The following is an 18,933-nucleotide window of genomic DNA, read 5'->3' as shown; positions in this document are numbered from 1 at the left end:
TGGCCTTTTTTTATTAAAAAAAGATACTTTCAACATCAATTTTAACAAGTATAGGTTGAAAATAACCTGCCACAATAAACAGAAGTAACTGACAGTAAAAACAGCATGATTTTGTCGATTGGTACAACCCATGTCTCTGAAAGATTTGCTGTCTCTTGGGCAAATCCTTTATTTATTGGTGATTTCTATTTATGGCACCCAAATACCTCATTCATTCACTCCTTCATTCATTCAGAAATTTCAAGTCATGATTGTTCAATGTTTACTTCACGGTTTGGCTTCAATTTGATTAACAGACCACTCCTTATTTCCAAGAGTTTATTTTTAAAAATCTTTCTTTCTTTATAAGGAGTGGTCTCCTGAACTATCAGAGGAAAGCGTAAGAAAGTGAAGACTCTGATTTCAATAAAGTAGAAATTTCCAGTTGTATCCCAACTTCAAAAACAAAGGCTGGCATATATTATTTTTCTACTTTCAATAAACTCTTGGATTTTTGAGCGTACAATGCACATGAGATTCTTCCACCTTCAGAGACTGAGGACAAGTGCACTAACCTGGCTTGTGCTCCTCTCCATTTTTTTGCCTCCACAGCACCGCCCCTGAGCTCACTTAAGCCTCCGAGGGTGGACACTGCTCCAGTGGTAGCATCTCCCTATCAAAGAAGAGATTCAGACAGATACTGCGGACTCTGTGCAGCCTGGTTTAATAATCCCCTGATGGCGCAGCAACATTATGACGGCAAGAAACACAAAAAGAATGCAGCAAGAGTTGCTTTGTTAGAACAACTTGGGACAACTCTGGATATGGGGGAACTAAGAGGTAAGAGAAACTCTGCTCATTTCTGCCCCAGAACTGGGCTTTCAGAGAAAGGCTTGTGTTTTCACAAATTGGCATGATTATTCTTATTAATTAGGCTCATCCAAAAGGAAAAGAAGAGAAACGAAAGGAGTGGAAAACTAGCTCAATTTTTATAATCTCTGTTGTTTCAGAGTTTATTTCCATATTTTTATTGACTATTTTTCAGGTCAAAACCACTCATCCATAAACCAGATTATTTTCTCATGTATTATTTTTAAACACCTTCTCTAATGAATGCCTCTTACATGAGTGATATTAGAGAAGACGCTAAAAAGGCCAAATAGCATTATCTTAATTTAAACTTTAAGACAGTGCTGTGTGCATGATGTAGTCAATTCCCGGCTATCCAACCCCATTTTGACAGGTATTTTCTTGATTGATGGAAACTGTGCAGCTTTCAAAGTTCATGTGAGGTTTCACAGAAGCTGCTGAGCAGAATCCTGGAAACCGTAGGTGAGGACCAGTCCTGTGTGTTTCTTAGGAAGCCATATACCAATTTGTGGGACTTTATAGAATATTTCACCATCAATAACCATTTATGCATTTTGATCACCTAAACATTTTTGATCCACTGGATGTTCACTGTGTAGAACAAAGTCACATATACCTTTTTTTTTCCTGAGAAAATGCATTTTCTCAGATAAATAATTCTGAGAAGAGTGCTACTGACACTATATGTCAGATGTTGTATGGGTGAGATACGCTTTTATGGACTGGCCAGGGAATCGTCGTTCAGAAGAGCTGTAATAATAAAACTTGCAGATCAGTTTTGCAAATGCAACCTAGATTTAAACTGGGTTCTGTGTGTAGAGCCTGCAGTTCTTACTATCCCAACTAGGCCATGAGCCTCTAAGAGGGGCAATTGTAGTCAGGAAATAACCTGTTACAATTCTAGAGCAAGTAAGTGGAACAAAAGATCCTGCTGTGTGAGCTGAAAGGAGGGACAGGACACTTCTGATGATATTGGTGAGGAAGACTTCACCAAGGAAAGGGACCTGAGTTGGAACTAGAAAGGTGGGTAGCATTTCAGCAGGTGAGCAGGCGTTCCACGTGAGCAGAATTATACATGTACAGGGACAGGGAACTAGAAGCTGTTAGCTGGCAAATAAACACTTTTTCTGAAATACTCCTCTGATGCTGCATGTACTTAAGATTGGAAGTCTATTAGTACATCTATAGAGCTTAATTAGAAGCTGATTATTACAAGATATGCACTTAAAAATGACAAATAAGCCTGGCCGGGCATGGCTCAGTGGTTGAGCATCGACCTAGGATCCAGGAGATAGCAATTCGATTCCTGGTCAAGGCACATGCCTGGGGTTGCGGGCTTGATCCCAAGTTGGGGGCAAGATTATATATATATAAAAACCTCTTTTTCAAAATAGAAAAATGACAAATAAAAGCAAACATTAAAAACACTTGACTTTTGCATATGTTTTTTAGCTATAGAAAAACAACATGGGGCTTAATAATTTTCTTGAATAATCTCACTGCAGAAACTTTTGAATTGCTGTTATTGTTGCTCTTTGTTGGTGGATTTCTTATGTTCCAGTTTATGTCTTGTGAAAAAAAATATAGGAGTTCTCTCCATAGCTGAAGGCCTACCCACCGCTCACTGTTACTGGCAGATAACAAGCCGGCTCTGCGACTCCTTCAGCGCAGGGCACTGAAGGAGAAAAGCAGGGCTTTCTGTAGTTTTGGTGCCAGATAGTATGACTTAGAGGAGTATTCCTCGAGCACATTCTTCTTGTCAATTTTGAATGATCAGCGCTGCATTTTTATGTACAACCACATCCTAATGACTTGGGCATCTGAATTCTGTTATATCTGAGCAGCTTGCCATTTATACTGAAGACAAAAAGAGCTGCTCTTTGACTTGATAACGCAATGTGGCTGTGACTCAGTACCACGTGAAATGCGATTAGCATTGAACAGTGTCCTTGAAACCAACCTTCTCACCTACCCCAGCTGACATTTTGATATACATTTATTCAGGCATTAAATATTGTAAAAGCTTGAGGAATAAAGAAGTGATGATAACTCAGCACTATTTAAAACACACATGCACACGCACTTATTTCTGGAATGCTCCTTAAGCATGATCAAGCAATTAATAAGGGCAAAAATGCTAATCAATTAATAAAGGCATAACCATAACTTTTTGAAAAATGGTGTCAAGCAGTTGGAGCACAATATGGCAGTGTTGCAGGCTTTCTCAGCATGTCTCAGTGTTTTAAACAGTAAATTTTCTTATTTATTATGGAATTCCTGATTATCTGTTTTTCACCCTATTCCCCCCTATAGATTGTTAGCAACTTGAAAGTAGGCATCTCTGTGTGTTTTGCTCACTGATGTGTTCAAAACACCTAGAACAGTGATAGTCACACAGTAGGTACCCAATAATTGCTGAATGAATAAACAAAATAAGCAAAATTTAAAAATCACCTAAAATCCTACATTATTAATATGGCAATCATTTTCTGTGTCTAAAAGGATCCTGATCGAATAATTTTTACAGGAAATTAATTATTATTTTTTAATTTCTTCTAAATGTTAAATAGTGTAAATTTTACATATTGTCAAATGAGGAGATATTAAGTGTTATAGTTCAATGAGTTTTAACAATGCAGACCCCTGTGTAACCCACACCACTGCCAAGATATATAACTTCTCCATCTTGAGAAGATCCTCATGTGCCCCTTCCCAGTCAACCCTAACCTCCCATTCCAGAGAACCACTTCTCTTATTTTTTCACTGTAGATTAGTTTTGCCTGTTCTGAAACCTCATATAAATAGAAGCAGAAACCATGTATTTTTTTTGTATCTAGCTTCTCTTGGATAGCATATTGTTTTTGAAATGTATCTACTTGTTGCATATAAAGCAGAGTAGCCCTGTGCTCTTCATTACAGGGTAGTATTCTACACCAAGTCTCACAATTTGTAAATCCATTCTCCTCTTCATTTTTTGGGTATTATTTAGGATAAAACTTTCATGAACATTCTTTTTTTTTTTTTTGGTTGACATATGTTTTACTTCTCTTGGTAAATTCCTAGGAGTGGAATTGGGTCATAAGTTGGGTATATTTTTAACTATATGAGAAACTGCCAAAATATTTTTCAAAGTAGCTTCATTATTTTGCATTCTCAAAAGAAACATACAGTAGTCTTCCGTCATCTGCAGTTTTACTTTCCCTGGTTTCAGTTACTCACAATAAACCATAGTCTGAAAATATTAAATGGAGAATTCCAGAAATAAACAATTCATAAGTTTTATCTATTTATTTATTTATTTTATTTATCTTTATTGTTGAAAGTATTACAGGTGTCCCATTTCCCCCCCCAATTGACCCCTACCACCTCGTTCCCACCCCTCCCCAGGCCTTCACCCCATCATTGTCTGTGTCCATGGGTTATGCATATATGCATATAACTTCTTTGGTTAATCTCTTCCCACCCTCCACCTCCCTTCCCTCTTCCCTCTGAAATATGATCGCTTGTTACATGTGTCAATGTCTCTGAATCTATTTAGTTCATCAGATTCTTTTGTTCATTAGCTTCTTGTTAAAGAAGACCCTTCAACTTTTCCTGTAGTGCTGGTCTGGTGGTGATGAACTCCTTTAGCTTTTCCTTGTCCGAGAAGCTCTTTATCTGAACTTCAATTCTAAATGATAGCTTTTCTGGGTAGAGCAATCTTGGTTGTAGTTCCATGTTTTTCATCACTTTGAATATTTCTTGCCACTCCCTTCTGGCCTGCAAGGTTTCTGTTGAGAAATTAGCTGACAGCCGTATGGGTGCTCCCTTGTATGTAATTATCTGCTTTTCTCTTGATGCTTTTAAGATCCTCTCTTTGTCTATAACCTTTAGCATTTTATTTACGATGTGTCTTTCTGTGGGCCTCTTTGGGTTCCTCTTGTTTGGGACCCTCTGTGCTTCCTGGACTTGTAAGTCTATTTCTTTCCCCAAGTAGGAGAAGTTTTCTGTAATTATTTTTTCAAATAGGTTTTCAATTTCTTGCTCTCTTTCCACTCCTTCTGGAACCCCAATAATATGAACATTGGGCCTCTTGAAGTTGTCCCAGAGGCTCCTTATGTTATCTTCATATTTCTGGATTCTTTTTGCTTTTTGCTTTTCTGGTTGGGTGTCTTTTGTTTTTCATGTTCCAAATTGCTGATTTGATTCTCAGTGTCCTCTATTCTACTGTTGATTCCCTGTAAATTATTCTTCATTTCAATTCCTGTAGCTTTCATTTCAAATTGCTACTTTATTATGTCATTGATTTTCTAAGTTATTTTCATCATACTCTTAGTAATATCCTTGAGCATCCTTGTAACCATTATTCTGAACTCTGTATCTGTTAGCTTGCTTGGATCTATTTCACTTAGTTCCTTTTCTAGAGATTTCTTCTGTTCTTTCCTTTGTGACATGTTTCTTTCCCTCCGCATTTTGCTTCTTCCAGGTGTTTGTTTCTATGTGTTAGGGAGAGCTGCTATGTCTCCTGGAATTTGTAGAGTGGCTTTGTGTAGTAGGTGTCCTGTAGGGCCCAGTGGCTCAGCCTCCCCAGTCACCTGAGCTGGGCCTGCTAGGTGCTCCCCTGTGTGGGCTGTGTGCACCGTCCTGTTGTAGTTGAGCCTTGGTTGCTGTTGGCGTCACTGGGAGGAACTGACCCCCAGGCCAATCGGCTGTGAGAACCAGCTGCAACTACAAAGAGCTGCTGTGCTGGAGACACCCCTATGGAGCAGGATTTACTTCAGTGGGACTTTGGTGTTCACCAAGTGCGCCCCTTGAGTGTGTCACTCATGGATGTGGTAGGGTTGTAATCCAGCATGGTCAAGCCTGACCACCAGGTGCACTGTCTCTGGGTCCTCCCAGGAGGTGCAAAGTCAGCCATTGCCAGTGCCTTGCCCAGGGCCACCCAGCATGAGCTACACAGCAAACTGTAGTTGGCTGCTACTTGTGCTGGGCTTGGAGGTGTCCAGGAGAGGCCAGGCTATGAGCCAATGCAGCTGCCGCTAGTGCCAGGCCTGGGCCTGCTTATCAAGCCGTATGGGGCACACTGCTGCTTGTTTGAGAGATTTTAGGAAAGTCCTAAGCATGAGGCTCGAGAGGCCACTTGCACAGAAAAACCCCTGGAAATGGCCTGGATGAGCTGCAGGTGGGGAGGGGCGGGGCCTCTGGGAATCACAGGGCGGGGCGGAAGGTGTGAGTCAGGTGCTGGCGATTCAAACATGGTGCCTGCCTGCCGGCTGTGTGCGGGGAGGACTCGCCAAAGGAGCCATGGCCTCCGCCAGCCCTTCTGCCTGGGAGGAAGCCGCCCTCCGCCTCTCGCCCGGATCTCAGGCAGGTTAGTTCCTCCCCGAGTGTCCCGGGTCCCTTCAAGCTGCTGCCCGGCGCTGGGCTCAGAGGGAGCGTCCAAGTGAGTCCGCGCTGGGCCCTTTAGAGGAGCTGCTGGGGCTCCCGCAGCCTCCTGACCCTCAGGGACAGTCCCCGCTGGTTTCACAGCCCGGAGGTGTGGGGACGTCTCTTCCCGGCCTGGAGCCCTGGGCTGGGGGCCTGCTGTGGGGCTGGGACCCCTCACTCCTCCAGGAAACCCCCACCACCGAGATCCCCTCCCGGGTTTCAGCCGCGGCACCGGGTGTGGGCCCGCGGCCACGTCTCCAGGATGCAGCCCCGACCTGCCCGTGTCTCTGCCCCTCCTACTGGTCTCCATGCTCCTTCAGCTCCCTGGTTGTGGGGCGTCTGCTCAGCTGGATTTCAGGAGGCTCTGAGTGACGGTGGTTCTCTATCTTAGTTGTGATTTTGATGTGGTTGCGGGAGGCGGCGGGTGCAGCTGTTACCTACGCTGCCATCTTGTTTTTCCTCCCAAGCTCTTTTCAACAATTTGTAAGTTTTAAATCACTGTCCTGAGTCGCATGATGAAATCTTGTGCCATCCCTCTCAGTCCTGCCTCGGACATGGCTCATCTCGGTTTAGCATGTCCACTCATGTCCCGCCCCCCTTGGTCACTTTGCAAATCAGTTATCAATTGACTGTTGTGGTCTCACAGTGCTTGTGTTCAGGTAACCCTTATTTTACTTAATAATGGCCTCACACCATTCACATAACTTTTATTACAGTATATTATTATAATTGTTCTATTTTATTTTTAGTTGTTGTTAATCTCTTACTTTGCCTAATTTATAATTAAACTGTATCATAGGTCTGTAGGCATAGAAAAAACATAGCATATGTAGGGTTTGGTACAGCCTGTGGTCGCAGTCATCACCCGGAGGGCCTTGGAACACATTTCCCACGGATAAGAGGAAACTCCTCATTTTCTTAAAGAATATTTGGTGAGCAGACATTGAAATTTTGGACGTCAAATTTATCTGTTTTTCTTTGGTGATTATTGTTTTTGTGCCCCATCTAAAAAATCTTTGTCTACACCTATGATCATAGGCATTCTGTATGTTCTCTTCAAAAGTTTGATTATTTTAGCTTTTACATCTATGATTATGATGTATCTCAAATTAAATTTTTTAACTATATTTGTTTACACTATTACATATGTCCCTATTTTCCCCCATTTTTCCCACCTACACCCAGCCCTCTTCTCCTCTGTCCCCCTTCCCTCTGGCTATCACCACACTGTGGTCTGTGCCTATGGGTTACGCATATATGTTCTTTGGCTAATCCCTTTACCTTCTTTCATCCAGTCTCCCCCTCCCCACTCCCAAATAAATTTTTATATATAATGTAAGATAGGGGTTGAAATTCATTTTTTTCCATACATTTTCCAGGTTGTTAGAAAAAATCTGTTGAAAATATTTTCTTTTCTTCATTGAATTGTCTTGGCACCTTTATTAAAAATCGAGTGATTATGTATGAGTCTATTTCGATACAATCTATTATGCTCCATTGATTTCTTTGTCTATCTTCATGCCAGTGCTACATTGTATTGATTTTTTTAGCATTACAGAAGTCTTGATATTAGGTAGCACAATTTTTCCAGATGTGTTCTTCTTTCCAAAGATTGTTTGTTCTAAATCCTTTGCATTCCTATATAAATCATGTAAATTAGCTTTTCAATTTCTACACAGAAAACTTATTGGAATATTAAATGGGATTGAATTCAATCTGTAGATCAATTTGGAGATCATTTGTTTAAATTCTTCACAATAATGAGTCTTTCAATCCATGAACATCCTATATCCCTCTATTTCTTTTTTAAAAAATTCTATCAGTAATGGTTTGCAGTTGTCAGTGTAAAAGTTTTAAACATATTTGTTACGTCTTTCTGCAAGTATTTTATGTTCTTTAACACTAGTGTGCTATATTTTTGAAATTTCATTTGTATATGTTTGTTACTGATATACAGAAAATGCAGTTGATTTTTGTATATTGATCTTGAATCATGTAGCCTCCACATAACTTTCTACCTATTACTGGTACATAACTTAATAACACAAAAATTTACACCTTTTGTATTTTTTTGTAGTCACACTATTTAGCCATTAGAAACTATAGACTAGTGATAGCATTCTTGCCTTCCTTTGCTTGAAGTGGCATATCAAATTTTAAAGAACAAATTATTGCTATAACAAATAATTTTAAACGGAGTTGATCTAAGTAGTTAATATGCAGAATCTGGTTACTGACTCAACTTCAGTGTTATTCATTCCAAAAAACAGATGGCATTTTTCTCTACTTCCAAGTTTTAATTTGATAAGAAAAATAGTCCCCTCTTCCTGAACATAGAGTCCAATATAGAAAACAAAAGGAAGTTATTGAATTATGGAATTATAAAATTTAATGGTCAGAAAGTGCTTTAAAGCTTTACTTTATAGTTTAAATTCTTCTTGTCAGCATAGAACACGAGTATAAGGCAGTTTCTTATTTAGAAACAGTGACAGTGTAAATTATGAAATTATAGCTAGGTGAAAATGGGGTATTCATTTTGCAGACTTTTATATTTATTCTTTCAAAAGTTTTAAGGTTGAAACAATGCAGTTATTTTATTGTTTCAGAGGAAACTAGACCAGCGGTGTGCTGCAGGAATTTTTAAAACATGCAATACCTGACAATTTAGTCAGGGGCATGGCTTCTTTTTTCTTAGATTGTCAAATAAAAAAAAATGACAACAGCCAGCGCAATAGCCACCCTGTGTGAATGCCCTGTCCCGAGCCACACATGTGTAGGTCATATAATGGAGTTGCATCTTATTGGTCGAGTCCTCTAATAAGGTTGCATCTGATTGGTTGTTTTTTGTTACCAGAAATCCTTATATACAAGTATAGGCACCTGATTTTTTTAAAAAGTTCCTTTGGAGCAAAAAAGATAGATAATTACTATTATCATCTTATTTGTAAATCAATCAAAATTATACCTTTTTAGTCAGACCTGAAAAAACTTTCTTGGTGTGCCACAGAATTTTAGTAATTAGTTTATGTGTGTCATGAGGTGAAAAAGATTGAAAGTCTCTGAACTAGACTATTCTGGTACAATTCTCACTTAAAGACACAGGCAAAAGAACTCATTTGAAAATGTCAAATTTCTGAGCATCTTAAACTGATAGTGTTTGAAAGAACATCAAACATCATTGAATTATGCCCGTTCTTTTCACAGAGCAGGATTGTGAGGCCCAGGAACTAAAGTGACCGTCGCCTTCTGAGTTATGGTGAGATCCAGGATTCCTGATCATAGGAGTACCAACTTTCAGTGACTCATTATTGACTAACTAGAACTCTGATAATTAACTTTTTTGTTTTAAAACAGTTGAGTTTGGGAGCTTATATATTTTCATATAAACTTGCTTTGAACTCAAGTATAGAATGGGAACAGTCAACTCCGTTTTCTGGGCATGAATTTTTTGCCAAGTACATTATATACCTTTAATAAAGGAGTTTTCCCCACATTTATAATTCCACATTAGCTGGAGTGAATATAGAAATACAAAGAAATCATATTGATTATTCATAGGACCTGGGATTGAGACGCCAAGTTCTGTGAAAACATACTTTTAGAGAAGCCACTAGAATTTATTATTCCTATCATACAGCCTCTGCCTTTATTTAGCAGGGATGAGGATTCATTTCCAGGAGACCCAAGAAGCTTTTCTAGGACTTCACATCATAAAAAGTAGTATGTGAGTCAGAATGATCAGCTTTCTTTCGAAATAAATAGGACATTGGAATGACAGATTTTTACTTTTTAACTTTTATCCGATGAAAGGGAACTTTAGTTCCCGGCAAGGAGTGGGTCCCGCTGGCCGAATTTAAATACTGACGGAATTTAAATGCCGTCTTTTAAAGGTTAAATACTCAGAAACCTAAGCGTATCCATTCTTTTTTACAGGCAAAAGGAAAGAAACCGTTATTTGTAAGTTTATCCTGGAAAATATATGGAGTTTGTATGATGCTGTCTTTTAAATGCCGTCTTTTAAAGGTTAAGTTATTTCTGCTGTGGACTTTTAGGTGATAGTGGATTGGCTGCCTTGTGTTTTGTTCCACTTAGTTTTAGTTTGGCCTTTGTCTACATCTCAGGCATTATATGGCTGAGTCTTATCATTCAGTGACACTCCTGTACCCTCAGTTACCTAAGTTACCTGTGCAGGGGGGACATGGGCACTGGATCTGCTTCAAGACAAGTGGAATTTCTAGGTTAAAGATCAACCTTTTTCAAAGGCAACCAGTACAACTGTTGCTGTGTAACAATTACCTCAAAACTTAGTGTCTGAAAAACAATACTAGACATTTACTGTGTCTTGCGTGTCTCTGGAGGAGTTTGGGATTGGCTTGGCTGGGTGATTCTGGCTTGAGCTTTCTCATGACACTGAGGCTGAGATATGGGCCTTGGCTGCAGTTCTGCTTTTCACGATGGTTCCTTCCATTCAGGAAAACAGATTAGTGGTTGTCAGGCACTGGTGGGGGGGGGGGGGGGAAAGGGGGTGACTATAAAGGGGCAATGAGAGGAAGTTGGAGGGGTAACGAAAGTTGTCTGTACCTTGATATGATGGTGGCTACATGGCTGCATGTGTTTGTCAAAACCTGTATAACTATACACAAAGAAGAGAACAATATGGAAATTTAAAAAGCCAAATAAAAGAAAGGAGACTGTCTGTTGGCAGTCTTTCTCCTCAGCAGCCTCTCCCAGGGGTTTTGAATATGCTCATGAGATGGTGGCTGGCTTCATTCAGAGCAAGCCATCCAAGAAAGCATCAGGTGGAAGCTCTCTTTTTTAAATGTTTGAAGGTCACCTACCAGCACTTCTATCATATTCTATTGGCTGGAAGTCAACGCCAGTCTCTATTAAAGGAGTGGTAAGGAATTAAACTCCATCTCTGAAGAGAGAATAACCAGACTACGGGACATTTAAAAACCACCACAGTCAGTCAGAATGCAGAACCTGTGTGGCGAGCACTGTGCTGGCACACCCTTGTCGACTTTGGAGTGGAAAGCATCTCACCCATGGTGGAATTAATATAAGCAGTAAACACATCTAGTCAAGGATTTCATTTTTTAAAGTAAAATCTAACAGAGATTTCTGCCTATTCTCACAATAACCAAGCCAACAGAAAACAGTTTCTCTGAGGTCCTCTGCCCAAGACCTGGCCCTGTCCTGATGGACGTCATGGCTGGAGTATGCAGAGAAAGGGTACACTTTGCCATCTGAAGGTTGCTTGGAAATCTCCACAGGAGTTGTAAACAATTCTTTCTTCATCCAACAACCATACTCCCTTCATACTTGGCCACCCCAATATGCTTGACAGATTCCAAAGATTTGGGGACCAAATTAATTCAAGTTAATAGCTTGATCATGGTCTCCCAAACTTCATGTGAGATAATAGAAGCATAAGTTCTGATCAGCCAACTTAAGATCAAGTTTTTAGAAACAAAAAGCTTTTTATATGTCACTTCCTTATTTCCTCTGTGACTCATTCATTTATTCAGTTTTCAGTCATTCTGCTAACGTTGAACGCCTACAGGCTACCAGACACAATGTGCTGGACATAGTACAGTGAGGACGATGTGAAGGTTCTTGTCTTGAGAAGAAGACAGGAAATAAACAAACAAAATATTTTTGGTCAGTGACAAGGGCCAAAGGAAAGAATTAGAATATGATAAACAATGAGGTGGGAGGTAAGTTCCTTTCAGTGGGATGGTTTGTGACAGCCTTTTAGAGAAGCTGACATTTGAACTGCGACCGGAAGGAAGATAAGGATCCAGACATGAAGCAGCTCCTTATTCCAAGAGCAGAGGGCCCTGTGTGGGGAAGGAACTTGGGACCTTTGAGACCTAATGGCAGGCAGAGTGCCTGACGCTAACAAGAGGGGTAAAAACTGATACGGGGCTTATATAGGGTGACCTTGTGTAGATTTTAATAGGTCACTATGAGAAGTTTTGGTTTATTCTAAGTGCACGTAGATGTTTGCATCTTATCTTATTTGTGAATCCACATGCTCCACATTTTCTCTCCTGAAGGGCCTGGCTCATTTCTATCCTGGGTCACCTGCTCTTCCCTCCATCCAAGAGCAGGTCCTGCTTCTGCCATTCCCAAGAAGGCACCTATTGCCTGCTTCCTTTGTTCACGGCCACATTTCTCAAACCACTAGCAGATTTTTAGGGTAGCAAACTTTCTAGTAATAGGTCCATCATTCACTCATGGTTTTCATGGCTAAAAATACCCTGAAGTTCTTTTAGCATTTGAGGGCAAGAACAACTGACATAGGCCTTTTTAATACTGTTGACAGCGAGTCAGTGGGTGGGTGGACCGGAGAACAGAAATTTCTTCGCAGTCACTGGGTAGAGGGTGAAATCAAGTTCAGGACCAGCACATTGGCTCCTGAAGAACAGCAGGGGTCTTAAAAGGGAGGGAAGGCATTAGGTGCATTCAGGCATGTCAGGAACAGTTTACTCATAGGAAACTGGGCCTAACAAATAAGTCTTCATTTCAAAACAGAGGATTCTGACCACTGATGAGGCTTGTGTACCTGGGCAAGTGAAAGAACCAGACTGCTCAGGTCTAGAGATGCAAAGGTGACAGTGTGAAGTGAAATTCCAGACTTTGGATCAGAGGAGTTGGGTGAACTTTGAAGAACACCAAGAAGATATCCAGGTCAGACAGCCGAGTGAGACAAAAGTACAGGTTGAGGACAGAGCCTATGCAAAGGCCTGGGGACAAGGGACAGTAGGGCCCTTCCAGGAGTTGTGTGGTGTGGCTGGAGCTTAATGACAGGTTTGAGAATAATGGGAGAAGTAGCTGGAGAAACAAAGAGTCAGATCATGGTGGGAGTTCAACATTTTAACTTAGTCCTGAAGGCTATTGGGAGTAATTTACAGATTTTTAGCAGGAAAATTACATGTTGATATTTCTATTTGTGAAAGAGGTCTCTGCAGTCAACAGTGTGGAGGCCTGATTAGAAGGGAACTAGACATGAGACAGGGAGATTTTGTAAGGCTATTAATTTAATCCAGTGAGAAAGTATGCCAACTTAAACAAAGAAAGTAGTAGCAGTGAGAATGTAAGTGAAGGGAACAAAATGGGAAAAGTATTGGATGTGAATTCAATAGATTTTGGTGGAGAATTGGTTCTCCAGAGCCCCTTGACTGTTGCCCCTTCCATGTAGAGGCAGAACCTGTCCATGTTTTACTCTTACCCAGCTGTGCTACATGCCCAGACACTGGCACAGCCTTCTTCTGAAGTGTGAATCCCATTAGGGTTAGGCATTAGGTGTTATCAGGCTTGGTCTTGTCGAAGTATCTTGAGAGCAGAGTCCATGTCGTCTTTTGTCACCCACAGTATTATGTGTGTATATTTGATAGAAGTCTTTGAATGAATGACCAGTAATTTGACTGGTTTCACTTCTGTTAACTAATAGAAAAACCACACTCCAGATTCTCCAATTTCTATGTTGTAGTCAGAATTATCAGTCTTAAACAGATGATTGAACATTTCTCAATGTTGGATACCTGATAAAAAGATTACTATGTCAAGTAAGGTGCATTTTTAATTACATTTAATAAGTTAAAAAATAATTAGTCCATTCCTTATACTAATATTTTCAGTCTCTGAAAGTTGTATGTATTTTATCTAGTTGAGAATCAGCAGAAAATAGGACCTTTAAGCAGATATGATAATTATAGAACACAATTCTAAACTGAATGGTAGGGGAAGAGGTGCCAGAAGAAAATGCTCAGCTTAGATTACACCTGGTTATTTTTACGTTATTATTTTTAATGTGTTTTGACACCTCAGCTGTTGCCTATATAGACCCGCTCTGATCTTCAGAGCCCACGTTTTGGGTTAGATGATTAAACTGCTTAAACGGCTCATGTTCCTGTAATATTATTGAAGTGGGAAAATAGTGTGATACAGAAGAGATAATTCATATTCATTCCTTCCTTCATTCATTCATCCACACTTACTAAGTACCTACTATATGCCCAGCTCTGTTTGTTGAAGTTATACTGCACATTAAAATGTCTATGACTTATCCTCTAACCTCAAAAGGTTTAAAGTCTGGAGCAAGGAAGAAGAGCAAGGTAATACTTTTAATGAAATAAATATTACACAAAATGTGAAAAAAATAGGAGCTTAGGAGTCATCTCAACACAATATTTTGGGAACTAAAAATAGAAGAAAAAAATTACTTCCAACTTGGAGCTAGCATTGGGACATATGGAAATTGGCGACCAGTTGTTTTAGGGCAGAGAGATCAGCACGACTAAAGGGCATGAAGAAATGGGAAAAAGTGTGAATATAATTGGCAGTTTTGTTCAGTGGGGTTAGATGTATGGGATAAAGTTGAGGAAACAAATTGGAACCAAATTATAAATAGCCATCCATGTCAGGCAAAGCTGAAATTTATTTGATAGCCACTGACTTTTGTTGTTTGTTTGACCAGGGAGATGACCTGTCTTGTCTGTGCTTTAGGGGCATTACTGTGTGATGGATTGGCGTAGGCAGATTCAGAAGGCCAGGACACCAGGTAGAATGGAGGCAGAGACCTGCATGATGGCCTGGAGGGGACTGAGGTAGAGGAGAGGGAGGAGTACAACAGTGAAAGATGTATTTCTCTCTGCACTGTCCCACATACTCTCCCCCACAGCAAAATGAAAAGGAGCTGGAGCATTAGAATTCTCAAAGACACCTTGGCAAGGCCTTGGGAACACTAATGGCAAAGTATAAATTTAATGAATAACATGAGTAATCACTTAAATTTTTGTTCAGCCTCAGATCCAACAAGGAATGTAGTTGATGAACATGCACCGTAGTTTATTTACATCCTGTGGCAATTTTTTCTTCAGCTGAGACAGACTTTTGCCCATTATTGTTATTAATGAAACTAATAAATGGAACAGTGTCTAAAGAAGCTTGGTTAACTCTTCATCATCACTGACTAGGTTCCAAAAAAGATGAGTGTGGCTTTTAAAATGGAACAATTCTGCTTCCATCTGTGCATCGTGGGTGCACTCATTAAACAGAGAACTTGAAACCAGCTTGGAGTTCTAGCCTCACAGTTGGCTAATACATTGGAAACTGCCCTAAATTCCAGATACTGGAACCCATGTCTTTGGTTGTGAGATGTTGACCAAGAAAAGGGCAAAAGCAACATCAAAATATACCCACCCAAATCCAACTCACTTCCCTGTTCTTTAATTGCTAATTTTGACTACATTGAGGAAGCTGACAATATTATGTGAAGCTGCTGAAGAATTCATCTTTCTTCCTCGGGGCTCTCAGGTTTCATAGGTATTGACTGAAGGTCTCTATTGTTTAGTTTAAGCTAAAGAACTAGGATAGTATTTTGCAAGAGCTCAGCACAGTGTTTTCCTAAGGTTCTAGGAACACGTATCTGTTATGTTGGCTCTTAAATAGCTGTGGGCTTTGTTAGGGACATGTAATCATTTGACAAAATGGGGGATGTTTGCAAAAAGATGCAAAATCAGAAGAAATCTATCTTTTAACAAATGGGAAACTCTCTTGTCTGTTTCTAAAATTATAGCTTTAACTCCATGCAGAAAAAGTAGACATAAATGCCTTTTATTTTAAAACTGCTACAGTTAGACCTAATTTTCTGCAGTAGGTGGGATTCTACAAAGTTGACTGTAAACTGAGATTAAGGTATACAAAACAAATGTCAGGTTTACTAAAAGTAGGACATACCTACTGCTGTTTTCACTATCTTATTTTCACTGATATTTAAAGAGGGCTTACTGTGTAATAGGCATTGTGATAAACCGTGAAATATAAAGCTGACATTGTCCTGGAATATGAAAGAAGACATTCTTTTGTCTTCAAGAAGTCCACAAGCATTGTGTTGCTGAGGCAAGTGAGATACTGTGAAAGCTTTTTGCTTGAAGATCTCTGGTGTGTCTTGTGTATAGAGATATGGGAAAGGAAGAAACAAATAAAAGTATAGTCCCTTCTATACTTTCATCTATTTTTCAAATAGATTCTGCTGCTGGCAATTATCATCTCATGTGTACGTTAACCCAAGAAAACGGGGATTTCATAGTTGAGGTTGAAGCAAGAAAGGAAGCAGCAGGAATCCTGATAAATTCTGTCTCAAACTTTGTGTGGCTATATGCTCATTTCCAAAACTGCTACATGAAAATAGAGAAATTCAGTCCTATAGATGTCTCCTAAAAGAAAGTTCTCTGCATTTATCCAATAAATACTAAATGATTGTTATGTTGTAGACATTATACTTGATGCTGTGGATGCAATAACGGAGAAGGCATGGTTCTTGCTTTCAGGAAACATCTATGCTAGTAGGAAATGCAAGTGTTTTAACATTATTTAAAGGATGTGTTTATAATCCCCAAATGATTTACATGCCTTTCCTGTAAGAAATGGGAAAATTTCTTGGAAAAAACACTTTAATTAAAAAAAACCCCACACATTGCAATAAAACTAAAGGTTTCTTTGGAGATATAGAGACTGGCGGTGTGCTGCCAATAAAAACGTTATTTACCAAAACAGATCTTTTATTTGGAAGGTGTGTATGATGTCTGCATTAGCTAAGTAGGTTCTTAGACCTGAATAATGAACAAAAATATGCAATAACTTGAATTTAGAGTCTATTTTTACAGCATATGACAAATAATGATACATTTACTGAAATAGCTATTGGACCAGTGAAGTAAGTGGCAGCTTTTCACAGACACCAGCTGGCAAACTGTTAAATGATTTGAAATGAGTTATCAAGCACTGCTGTTTTGTAAATAAGAGTCTTGATTTCTTTTACTGTAACGTGAAAGTAAGACATCTATTGCTCAGTATAAACCATTTTGGGGGAAACTACAGCTTCACAAAATTCTGGTGAATCATTAAGGTTCAATAAAATGGACTCAGAGTCAAACCCTGGAGTCAGGTCCTATCCCTGAGCTTCTGTTTCCTCTCTATAAACTGAAGGTCTTGGGCTAGGTCATCCAAATGTCTCTTCTGGCATTTTTCCTCATCTAGTTTCCCTCTAGGTCAATCTGAACCACAAAAGAACACTTTATTGTGAGTCTGTGTGCTTGGAGTTGAGCTAGTTTCACCTTCAGAATAGGTTTTGCTATATTAGGTTGTCCAAGCCCAATTTTAATGAGGAATGGACCATACCTTGGACCCATAAGAAAGAGTTTTATTTTGTGCCTTTTCTATTATTTTTTTAAAAATATATTTTTTAAAAATTCACCGGAGGATATGTTTTTATTGATTTTTAGAGAGAGAGGAAGCGGGAGAGAGGAAGAAAAAAACAAAACATCAATGTGAGAGAAAAACATTGATCCCACCTCCTGTACAGGAGTGAATCTGCAGTCTTTTGGTGCATGGGACAGCAGTTCAGCCAACCAAACCACCTGGCCAGGACTCCTCTCTATTCTTTCTGATAACCCATGGACTATTATATAGCCCAGGGTCACCGTAAGGACTTGACTCAGGTATATGGTCATAGCAAAAGCTTTTGATTACTGTTTGGATTGAGTCTGGACAACTATATCTGAACTTGCAGCCCGAAGCAAACTAACACAGAAGGAACTCTGTGGGCACCTCAACTTATTCCCATCATACATGAGACTTATTGTCAATTCCCGAGGGTTAATGTCAACTTTATCTTTTTACTCATCTCCTCACTGTATCTGTATTCTATAGACTTCCCTCAGTTTCAGGTGCACATCTATAATTTTTTATGTTCATCCCTCAGACATAAAAGTTCTTCAATGAAGTTAATGATCATTGGCCTCTGCAACATACATGCATGCACATACACAGGTACCCACATATGTGTACATGATTACCTGCCACATATATTGTTTTTAATTGTCTCCCATTTTCCCCAAGTGTCATTACTATGTGAATGGAATTCACCATTGTTGCAACCCAATCATGGGAATCCACTCTAGTAATAGTGGAGTAACTCCTATCAAATCAACCTTCCTACTGATAGTAATTATAAACTCTGGATAAAGTATGAAAACTCACCTACTTGAAGGCAATGAAGAACATTAAAAAATGGACAGGAACTTGAGAGAAGTGAATACTTGGAAGAAGGAAACAATATTGAGTGTTTTTCTCTATTTTTATGTTTTTTTCCCTCAGGGCTAATACCAGACAGCACCAAAATGGTTGCCTAAAATAAAACTCAAATAAAAACCCACAGTCTTGTGGGCTTGAAGAACCAGAGGAAAAAGTTCTGGGGAACCACAGCACCAAAGTGAAGGGAAAATTCAAGAAAGGAGAAAGCCATAGAGGGGAAGATTTAAATTTTGTGTATATACTCTGTCTCAACTGGTACTTAACAGCTAAACAACATATCCATGAGGAACTCCAAATGGCCTGCTAAGGCTAAAAGTACTGAGCAGAAACTTCAGTAGCTTTCCTTTCTGAACACACATACCATTGGGAAGACAGAGTTTAAAGTTTGACTTTAGTTAAATTCACTGCCTGCTTTCAAAATCAGTACTCTTTGGAGAAATATAACAGAATCTAGAGTTTAACAGTATATCATTTCATAATGTTCAGGTACAGTACTGAAGTAATATACATGCATACAAAGAAATAGAAAAATGTGTCTTTGCCCATGTGGCTCAGTTGGTTGGATGTTGTCTCGTG

The 18,933-nt window shown here is 39.4% G+C and overlaps 1 protein-coding gene across 1 annotated transcript in view; it reads left to right on the top strand.

Moving 5' to 3' along the window:
• Positions 1 to 18,933, top strand: part of ZMAT4 (zinc finger matrin-type 4) — a 303,247-nt gene that overhangs the window by 200,133 nt on the left and 84,181 nt on the right. The window contains exon 5 of the mRNA XM_016195630.2: positions 592 to 819. Coding sequence (XP_016051116.1) covers positions 592 to 819 — 228 coding nt within the window. The remainder of the gene's footprint in view (positions 1 to 591; positions 820 to 18,933) is intronic.

Source organism: Miniopterus natalensis, chromosome 2 (genome assembly GCF_054644295.1).
Source record: "Miniopterus natalensis isolate mMinNat1 chromosome 2, mMinNat1.hap1, whole genome shotgun sequence".
NCBI lineage: Eukaryota > Metazoa > Chordata > Mammalia > Chiroptera > Miniopteridae > Miniopterus > Miniopterus natalensis.
The sequence above is the reverse complement of the archived record's forward strand: the minus strand, read 5'-3'. Positions and strand labels throughout refer to the sequence as shown.